Raw genomic sequence first — 10609 nt, 5'->3', positions numbered from 1 at the left:
AATTTTGTTTAAGTTCAACAATATGTAGGTTAACACATATGACGTAGGTACCATGATTAAATTAACTATAAAAATAACCAACCACATCGTATCAGTCTCATTGAATAATTTTATTTTGAAAAAATCTCTGTCCAAATTCCTCTAGAGTTGTCAACTTCAAAATTGAGGGTAGAGCTGTTTATTTTGCAGTTAACCCCTCCCCTACTATTGAGGATCTTGTTGAAATCCTCTTCCCACATTTGGCACTTCTCTCTTCCATCTCTTGAATCCACAAGAATCTCTATACTTAGACTCATTCTACACCTAGTCACAAAATTATTCAATGAATCTACTACAATCCGATTGTGCATGATCGTTTCATATCAACCATTAGATATCTTCCAAAAACAGTTTTCTCATAATTCACACCTTTCAGTTAATCCAACGGTTGAATGACAATGATTAAGTACAACTTATGCTGCACTTATTTCCATACAATTTTTGTTGGTTGTATAACAAGAAGAATAATAATTTAACTTTTCTAAATTACCAAAATCTCTTTCCACTTGTCAATTTTTAATTTAGCCAGCCAAAACCCAAGGTTTTTTTTGGGTAGAATAATTTCTTACAAACCACTTATAAAACCCCCTCTCATTTTCACCTTTCAATTTGCCATCTCCTCCTCCTCCTCCTTTTCCAACAATGGCAGAAATGGCCTGCTCCGCTGCCGACCTCCACCTCCTCCTCGGCGGCTCAGCCAACGCCACTGCCGTCGCCGAGTACATCTGCAGCCGATTCGACTCCGTCTCGACAAAATTTGTGGACACAAGCTACGCGGTTGACAACACATACCTTTTGTTTTCAGCATACCTTGTGTTTGCAATGCAGCTTGGATTTGCAATGCTTTGTGCTGGGTCAGTTAGAGCCAAAAATACAATGAATATTATGTTAACAAATGTGCTTGATGCAGCCACTGGTGGAATATTTTATTATGTGTTTGGCTTTGCTTTGGCCTTTGGAACACCTTCAAATTCCTTCATTGGACAACATTATTTTGGGCTTTCACAGTTCCCTTCTTCTTCATTTGATTATGGCTTCTTTCTGTTTCAATGGGCTTTTGCAATTGCTGCTGCTGGAATTACAAGTGGATCCATTGCTGAAAGAACTCAGTTTGTTGCCTATTTGATATATTCCTCTGTTTTAACTGGTTAGTTTTTTTTTTTTTTGATGATTTTGATTTCCATCTACTTTCAAATTTATTATTTCTCATCTTTGTGATTTTCCCTTTTATTTTTCAGATATATTTTTCTTTTGAAATGTATTACTTGAAACTATGAAAATGTGGAAATGATGATTTATGAACTTTGAATTTGATAGTGTTTCTTAATCATTTTCATTGAATTCATTGCATGATTTTTTTTTTTTTTTTTTTAATTTTCAGGAAAAAGTAATTATTTTTTTATGTATGAAATTTGTGAACTTTGAATTTGGTAGATTTTTTCTTCTAATAATAGAAAAACAAATCAATTTCATGTGCCTATGAATTATTTTGAACATAGTTTTGTTTAGAAGTGAGGTATGAAAGATTTGAAATCTATGTGCATTAAGAATTATAATTATATATATATACTTTTTAAAAAATTAAAATTTATATTTATTTAACCAGTTATCTTGTGTATTAAGAAGTTTAAGGGTTTTTTTTCCTAAAAAAGAAAAAAAGAATTTTAGATTTTTTATTTAACTAGAATTCTTGTGCATTGAGAGTCTAATACTTTAAATTTAAATTTAAATTATTTTAAATGAACAAAACTACTTAAAAATATTTACAAATAATAATAAAATATGACCGCCTATATACATAAATAATTCATTTTTCTATATTTCAAAACTATCTTTCATTTTATAAAGAGCATAATTTTCTCTAAATTAATAAGAGTTTAATTGATCATATTATTGTTCTATGGTAAATTATTGTCCCTTTTTTTATTGACAGTTTGTGAGTAGAAAAATTCAAGGTCAATATTATAAACTTTATCCAAAATGAATATAAGTTTGGCGGGTTTATTTAAATTCAAAAAATACAATTTTCATATTTCATTGAATCTATTATTTTAATTTTCATTATTTTGATCAGTTACTAAATGCAACATTGTTTAAAATTAAATTCAATGAAACTAAATTTTTATGGTTGGAATAATGAAATTTGTCATTTGTCATTTTTCGTTTTATTTTTCTTTTTTTAATTTGCAGGTTTGGTATATCCAATCGTTTCTCATTGGTTTTGGTCGTCCGATGGGTGGGGAAGTGCTGCTCGGTCCGATAACCTCTTATTTGGCTCCGGCGTAATCGACTTCGCCGGCTCCGGCGTCGTCCACATGGTCGGCGGCATCGCCGGTTTATGGGGCGCCCTCATAGAAGGGCCTCGAATCGGCCGATTCGATCACGCCGGCCGCTCCGTCGCCCTCCGTGGCCACAGCGGCACACTGGTAGTTCTCGGCACTTTCCTCCTCTGGTTCGGCTGGTACGGCTTCAACCCCGGTTCATTCCTCAACATCCTTAAAGCCTACGGCCACCCTGCAGCCCCTTATTACGGTCAATGGAGTGCCATCGGCCGCACCGCCGTCACCACAACCCTCGCCGGCTGTACGGCAGCACTAACCACTCTCTTCGGCAAACGCCTCCTCGTCGGTCACTGGAATGTCACCGACGTTTGCAATGGTTTATTAGGCGGATTCGCCGCCATAACCTCGGGCTGCGCGGTGGTGGATCCATGGGCAGCGATTGTTTGCGGGTTTTTCTCAGCCTGGGTTTTGATCGGATTCAACAAATTAGCGGAGAAATTGAAGTACGACGATCCATTAGAGGCGGCGCAATTGCACGGCGGATGTGGGGCTTGGGGGATTTTGTTCACAGGGTTATTTGCAAAACAAGCATATGTTAACGAGATTTATCCAGGGTTGCCGGAGAGGCCGTACGGGCTGCTTATGGGAGGCGGCGGGAGGTTGTTAGCGGCTCATTTGGTGCAAATTTTATCGATTATTGGTTGGGTTAGTTTGACAATGGGGGTTGTTTTTTGGTTGTTGCATAAGTTTCAGTTGCTGAGGATCACGGCGGAGGAGGAGATGGCCGGAATGGATTTGACGAGCCACGGCGGTTTGGCTTATGTGTATAATGATGAAGAGAAGCTTTGAGGGGAAAATAATGATGAAGAGAAGCTTTGAGGGGAAAATAATGATGAACGACTATTGCTTTGTCTTTCCTGTACATGTTTATTTGATTTCTTAAGCTTTGTTGTATATGTGGGTTTAGTTTAAATTGTTTTTCTTTCTTTGTAATGGGGTTGTAATCGTAGCTTTTGATTTCATACGGATGATAAATAGTTGTGTTTTTCTTTTCTTAGAGTGGATTATATTTTCGATGATTAAAAGGAAATTGAACTAATTTTCTAGAAATCTATGTTTTATATTTTGGATGGACAGATGGTTATGAAGTTTTTTTAATATGATTTTGAGCAAGTTTTTATTTAGTCCTAACATTTAAAAGACTTTTAGTTTAGTCTAGTAGTTTAAGAGAATGAGTTTAAAAGATCCTTGAAAAAGAACGAATAATCCATAGAGTTAATGCATAAGTAATGACATAATTTCTCATATCCTAATGTCGATATTCCTTTAACTCTTTAAAAGCCATTTTCTAAAATGTAGGGATACTTTTTAAATTTAAGGATTAAATAAAAAACTCGTACTCGACTTAGGGACTAAACATACATGCTCATAAAAAAGTTATATCATCAGTATGAACATGACTCAACAATAATTGAAGGTGTATTCATTACTTAAGCGAAATCAACTTTATTTTAATAGTAAAGCTAAATTAATGATAGAGTTAAAGAGGTCTTCTATTCAAACTGATAATATTAAATCACGATAGATTCTTTCTTCCAAGTTCTTTTAAGTACAATAAAACAAGCGAGCGCGGGAGAACTTAAAAGCCAGATCGTCAAATATTTGAATCATCGTGTGAAAAATTGAATCATGAGAGATAGAGAAAATCACGAATAGAAACAATATAGGCTCAAACCTCATTCACATACCTAACTTTTTCAACCAAGAGATTCCAAATGATAACAAAATCTTACTGCGCTATTCAAAGAGAGGAATCCAACTCATCATATCATCACTATTTCTAGGATCAACATTTGCATTCAAGGTCTAATCAAGACTGGCAACAACTCTATCTAATTATATTCTTTATTCCTCTAATAAAGATTTAGATATTAAATATAGCATTTCCACATGGTATTATAGTCAATTTAACCATTTGGGCCAAAGCCATTGCAATTTCAATTGTTCTATTTTAGTTATCATGCTTTTATTTCCTAGCTATTCGCTTTGAAATCGACACCAGACTATTATTTGGAAGTTTAAAAAAACTATGAATGCCTCATCAAGAGGAGAAATACAATCATTCATTTGCTAGAGCTCTAAATTGATATCTGTTCCGGCGATTACAAAAGAATACAGAGCTTTTTGCCGAGCCTATGAAAGCTTATAAAGAATGCCTTAATTCTATAGTCGTCTAGTCTAACTTTCTCAAAAATGAATCGACATTAACAGAGAACACGAGATGGATTTTACAAGAAGCTTAAAATGCCAAAATTTTAAAGGATGACAACCGAAAATATACAAATATATGAAGGCATCACAAGTGGTAATACAATCCAAGAAGCAAAATAAGCTATGTAAATTTTTTACCAAGTTGTTTTGTTTCATTAACTTTGTCCAGGTTTGACATTCTTAGATGATGCTGGTCCCCAGATACGTATTGTCTGATCGTCGCTCACTGATGCTAACATTTTTGGCCTTTTCGGGTTCCAGCTGACGCAGTTCACAGTTGCTGAATGTCCAGATAAAACCTCAATTGGCTTACTGCTATGCCTGCTCCAGATGTAGACCTGCACAATAAGAACTTGTGAGGTTAAATGAATAACTGCTGGGATATGGAAGTTCAGAAGTGAGATTATCTTAACATGAGGAAAGTCGACACATAAAAACAGATTCTCACCTCCGAATTTTCACTGCCACTGGCGATAAATGCACTATTAACCCCACCGAAGCAGGACCGAATTACGTACTTATTCTGTTGGTGGCCGGTGTACTTCAGCGGCTGCTGCCACTCCCCTGCAACATCCCACATGTGTATCTCCTGGTTGTTGAGGTTGACAATGAAAAACTTGCCATCTCCTGAGATTGATAACGATGAGATAGAGTGGTCCTCCGGTATGACTCTTTCAGCATTCGTCTCCAGATTAAGAATACGGATTTCTTTATCCAAAAAAATGCTTATAAGATTTTCTCCATCGGGGGTTACTGCAAGATCCAATATCTTAGGCATCCTTGTACCTCTCCAGGCCTTTATCTCGTTTCCATCACAATCCCACAAGTGAATACCCATCTCAGGGTCAGCACTGCCACAAACAAGTCTCTTTGAGTCGGGAAACCATGCGCACGAGCTGACAATAAAGCCATGATCTTCAAATGTGTGCTTGCAGGTACCTGTTTCAACGTCCCATAACTTGAGGACCTCGGCGTGTCCACATGTGAGCAACTTTGAATCATCAGGACTCCATGCTACAAAGGAAACTTGACTTTGGTGGCTCCTAAGTATGTGTCTCAACGTCAGTTTACCATCTTCCAACACCTAACACAGAATATTTAAGAAAACTAAACTCTTGAGTATATTCCAATCAAGGTAGTTGTATTAAAAAATAATAATGGCAAAAGAAAAAGAATAAATACGACAATATGATCTAGAATTTTGAGATGTTCATCAAGACCATCACACAGCAATCTCAAGGCTCCAAACCTATTAAGCTTAGGTTTGGAGAGATTGAATTTATTTAGCTCAAGCTTGAATTGACTATAAAAATGGGTTATATTAATTTTGGTTTGTAAAACATGTATTTATCTGTGGGGCTGTGACTTGGTAAACAAGAGATTATATGCTCTTACTGATTTATAAGTTCAATTTTACCCAAAAAATTATTAGGATTGGCAAAATTTTATGTTCCAACTTCTTTCATATATATCTTTTCCTTCTCACTCCACCCCAATCCATGAGAAGGTATATGAACTCAACTGGTAGGCCAAACATTCTCTACACGAAAGCAACAATTACAAATGTGCTGCACATTTCTAATGTTTTGAGTAACGATCTTTTTCTGTTTATTACTGTTATGATGAGAAATTATTTTAATCGAAAAAAATGCCACTGACAAATAAGGCAATCAAACAATAACAAGGTCTCTGATGACATCCATTCTTAAACCTAGATGACAAACCAAAATGAAAATAACGTTCAATGTTTTGGGTAAAAATATTTTCAGCAGCAACTCCAAGCTTTATTTCAGATTGCAATGAATCATGAACCAAAAAGGCAAAAACTTAACCATGTATGCCTTCTGACTAGTTAAGAAAAGTAGTTTCCGCATGTTGTTGCCTAACCACAAAGTCACCTAACTATGTTTGAGTATCAAATCCTGTAAAAACTATGACAAAGTGAATCAATGTCTAGAATCTATGACCATAAATTGAAAATGGATAATGTTTGAGGGCTGAATAGGCAAATCTGATCTAGAATCTATTTGTTTTTCCAATTCTATATGCAAAGTTGATAAGGTAGGCAATATTCAAAAGATAACTTCAACTAAATCTTGATTGGGGAGGTTTTGTTAAGGTCCCTGACTGGGATTTGACTTGTCTCCCTTCAGGTTGTGCCTTTTGACTCCTTTTAATTACTAACGAATCTTTGTCTCTGTTCAGTAAACAGTAATAATAATGACAACTCTAATATTATTAAATTAAAGATATGATCTTAAGGGTACCTTCCATATAATAGCCGAGCAATCACTGGATGCAGAGGCCAAGTATTCTCCATTATTAGAAAACTGAACAAACCAAACTTCATTCTTATGTTCGGTCAAAACCTGCATAGCGAGAAAATTTCTTTTAAAAAATAAAATTAAGTCATCCAACAAGATGTTGAGTAATCCTGTGTGGGTAATGAGTATCATCCTCTTTCCATTTTTCTTTCTTCTAGCCCACAAACTGATAATGGAGTGCAAAAGGCTGAGATCACGGATCGTTCAATTTCAAATTTCAATCATATTCATGCAATGAATACTGAGCTAGAAGAAAAATTACAGACAGGGGCAAAATTCCAAAGAGACATACAGTTACCAAAAAATCCAACTAGCACAAATATCACTCACTCAAAAACTATATGAGCAAAGGCAAACGGTCAGGCAGTTTCTTTTAATCCTGAAAACCAAATGTTCCTATACATCCCAAACTAGACTACTGGATTCATCCAATAATATATTATCCTTCAGAAACAATTAGATATTTAGTAGTCCAATTAGGCAATCTACGCCTCTATGTGACCATGACTACTAAATTTATTCTATGATGGATTTGCTTGTAAAAATTATATTCATACACTACTTACATGAATTTGAAAAAACTCGATCCAATTGTGAAAATATTTATATTCCATCAAAATATTTAGCATATGAAATCATTTTTTCCAAAGTCATCTAAAATGATGCATGGAAATCGAGAATTTAAACAAGGAGTATGAGCATAATAAAATGCACCTGAATTGTCTCTGTTGGTATTTGATCCCTGCCACAGCAGTGGTCCTCATAGATTGAAACTGCACCCGAAAAATTATGGTACATACATGAATCAATCTGCGCCATTACAGTGGTTTCAACCAGTTGCTCTAACCTTCTATCCGGCAAACAAGTTGGTGGAGGAAGAGTTTTTTCCAAATCTCGCAGCAACTTTTTTCTTAGTTCATGAATGACATTGTCATTTGAATAATCCAAATTCGTGTTCTTAGAAGTAAATATGCTGTAAGCAAGCTTGTGGATTTTGTCTCTACTAAAATGGAAAATTGGAGCCTCTTTACGCAACATAGTTAGTGCTGATGCATCATCCCCACAGTTAGAGTACTCAAGCAAACAATGTTTTAGTATAAGAAACAGGGCGGAAACTCTTACATCATCAGTTAAATCCTTGATGCCATTTATTGTGTCAATGCAACCATACCAATTACCACTGAAAATTTGAGACTCCAACAACTTGAAATCACTAGATTTGTATGAAATACCAGATTCCGCTTCCAAACATAGTGCAGATTTTTGGTAACCAAATGAATGTAAGCATTGAATAATGACTCTAACAAACTCATGTTTCCTTATTAGGCCCTTGGATCCAAGCAACACAGATGAACTCTCCATGGATGTACAACCTGTGAGAAAATCTTATGCCATTTTAATGATACCTTCCCCCTTCAATGTTTTGGCAAAGATCAATATTTTAACCAGCCAAGATACAGTTATGTCCAGATTGATCGAAGCTATTTTCTTGCAAGCACAAAATCCTGAAATTCAACAAAGATATACTCATAACAAGAATGAACCCAAAAATTATGAGAATTCTAACCGAGTATCAAAAGAATTAGATACAATAGAGAAATAGAGATAGAGGTTCAACGGTGTCCCAGCAGTAGACTACAATAAAGAGAGAGGAATTACTATTAAAAATCTTTGGATAAAATCAAGACTATCCATTCTTGACCAAGATTTAAAAACTTCAATCTCCACCTGGGATTGAATATTATAGCCGAGATACACCAAAACCTAGAACACTGATAAAATTCACTTCTTGACGGCCATATGCACAAAATTTCCATCACATCAAGACTATATTAAGCAAAGGACACTAATCTATTGATCAGACAGTAATAATAAAAACTCAAACCATTACCCGAAATACACCTAGCCTATAATATTCACTCACAGATTCACTCAACACAAATTATTAATTGCAAGCACAAATAATTGAAGAAACCCAACAAGCTTATAATTACCCAAACCAACAAGAAAATTCGTTGAATCGCAAAAGAAAGTAAGACCGTGAGGCTCCAGCCAAGATTCTTAGAGTATAAGTACAAGAAATTGGAAACGTCCGAGTTTAGAACAATTGCAAGCTGAATTATGACGAAAAAACGAAACTATTACATGAGTAACAGAACAAAACCGAATCAAAATGCAAGGTCTACAAATTACAAGAAACTAAGAAGATTACGAAATTGCTAACCAGTTGAGAATGTATTGCAGAGATTGTAGAGCTACTCAATGCGATTGCCGGTGAAGAAATGGAAACGACTTGTAGTCGGGAAGGAACCGAAGGCAGTTTGAAGGAGGCAAGCCTAAACGACGTCGTTGAGATTTTCTTTTTTATTTTCTTTTAAAATATCGAATTATCAATTTACCTCTTAACCCCTGGCTCTGGACAAGTAATGTATATTGAAAAACTAAAAAACAATTGTTATATTTGTCTTTTGGTTCCCTTTGTCCGTTTAGCGGGGGAACAGGGAGAATATCGTGGTTCGTGGGTTGGGTTTAATTGGGTCGAAATATTTTTTAAATTCATCTATTTGGAAGTTTCTTCCACCCAAATAATTTTTATTAGATAATGAATCCAATCCAATTCAATCATAAAAATTTTATTTAATTATTTTAATATACTGATTCAAGATTATAATTCAATTTCAATTTAGATTATGAATTTTTTTTAAGCATTAAAAAAATTAATTATAGAAATTGTTGAAGAATAAATTTGTAAAATCATCATAAAATTAAAATTAATACATGTATATATAATTGCATCATAAGTAAAAGAAACATACTTTTTAAAACTAATATTAAGTTTGGATTGGTTCATGAGTTAACCTAAAATAACCCGAACTTGAACCGTAAAGGTTGGATTGAGTAAATCGAAATTTTTGAGTCATCTGAACACATGTAAAGGAGAGAAGTGAGGGAAACAATCCCCCAAAAGTTAAATATGGGTAGAGAATGCGTTTCTCGTTCCCATCTCTGTCATGTTAGCTTCTTTTCTTATATTTATTATAATAATTTAATGTTATGTATTATTATTATATAAATATTATATTTAACTTTAAGTTTTATTATTTAATGGTCAAGATAATGTATATATTTCAATTAGTGTAAAAAATGAATATTTTTGAATTCTAAATTTAAAAAATATATATCCAAATCATTTGATAGGTAATTATTTTTGTTATTTCTTTTTAAATTCTTATTATCCACATCTGGAACTAATAATATAAAAAAATGGGATGTTTTTAAATATAGAAAAATGAATCAAAATATTTACAAAACATAGCAAAATTTTAGAACTATCAATGATAGATACTGATAGAAGTTTCGTAGTTTTAAAATTTTGCTATATTTTGTAAATATTTTCAGCAGGTTTACCATTTGAAATAATTTTCCTAAAAAAATTAGCGAGAAATTGAATTATTTAATTAAAAATTTTCCTCCATAGTGGTTCTAGGTGGTTAACTGCGACCAATTCTGAAATACAAATCTGTCTCCAAAGGATGGTTTGCCCTTATTTCGAGTCCAAGGTTCTATCATCGATGGGGAGTTTTTCATTGGATTATTCCTTCAGGTTTGATTTACATGCGCATATTATGCTCTGGTACCCCTGTTTTCGATTTGGTCAATTTGAGCCCAATTTCGGTTAGGGTTCCGTTCGTA

At 34.3% G+C, this 10609-nt stretch overlaps 2 protein-coding genes across 2 annotated transcripts; one reads left to right on the top strand and one right to left on the bottom strand.

Annotated features, from left to right (window-relative positions):
• Window positions 1-666: 666 nt before the first annotated feature.
• On the top strand, window positions 667-3431 carry LOC120078054 (ammonium transporter 1 member 2-like). The gene is made up of 2 exons (XM_039032244.1): window positions 667-1186; window positions 2230-3431. Exons 1-2 carry the CDS (start codon window positions 682-684, stop codon window positions 3168-3170), a joined length of 1446 nt encoding a protein of 481 aa, XP_038888172.1. The 5' UTR covers window positions 667-681; the 3' UTR covers window positions 3171-3431.
• A 994-nt stretch (window positions 3432-4425) lies between these two features.
• Window positions 4426-9259, bottom strand: LOC120078757 (WD repeat-containing protein WDS homolog). Its single transcript, XM_039033065.1, has 5 exons — window positions 9141-9259; window positions 7631-8421; window positions 6860-6961; window positions 5041-5676; window positions 4426-4930 (listed from the first exon to the last, which is right to left on the bottom strand). Exons 2-5 carry the CDS (start codon window positions 8276-8278, stop codon window positions 4748-4750), a joined length of 1569 nt encoding a protein of 522 aa, XP_038888993.1. The 5' UTR covers window positions 8279-8421; window positions 9141-9259; the 3' UTR covers window positions 4426-4747.
• Window positions 9260-10609: the final 1350 nt, after the last annotated feature.

This window comes from Benincasa hispida, chromosome 5, assembly GCF_009727055.1.
Source record: "Benincasa hispida cultivar B227 chromosome 5, ASM972705v1, whole genome shotgun sequence".
Lineage (NCBI taxonomy): Eukaryota > Viridiplantae > Streptophyta > Magnoliopsida > Cucurbitales > Cucurbitaceae > Benincasa > Benincasa hispida.
This window is presented reverse-complemented; position numbering and strand designations above follow the sequence as displayed.

Excerpts from the sequence above, each read along its gene's own strand:
- LOC120078054 (XM_039032244.1), top strand. The coding sequence starts at position 682 with ATGGCAGAAATGGCCTGCTCCGCTGCCGACCTCCACCTCCTCCTCGGC. Across the intron at positions 1,187-2,229 it reads ATATTCCTCTGTTTTAACTG|GTTTGGTATATCCAATCGTT; the intron begins GTTAGTTTTTTT and ends TTTAATTTGCAG.
- LOC120078757 (XM_039033065.1), bottom strand. The coding sequence starts at position 8,278 with ATGGAGAGTTCATCTGTGTTGCTTGGATCCAAGGGCCTAATAAGGAAA. Across the intron at positions 6,962-7,630 it reads TACCAACAGAGACAATTCAG|GTTTTGACCGAACATAAGAA; the intron begins GTGCATTTTATT and ends CTCGCTATGCAG. Across the intron at positions 4,931-5,040 it reads GTGGCAGTGAAAATTCGGAG|GTCTACATCTGGAGCAGGCA; the intron begins GTGAGAATCTGT and ends CTTATTGTGCAG.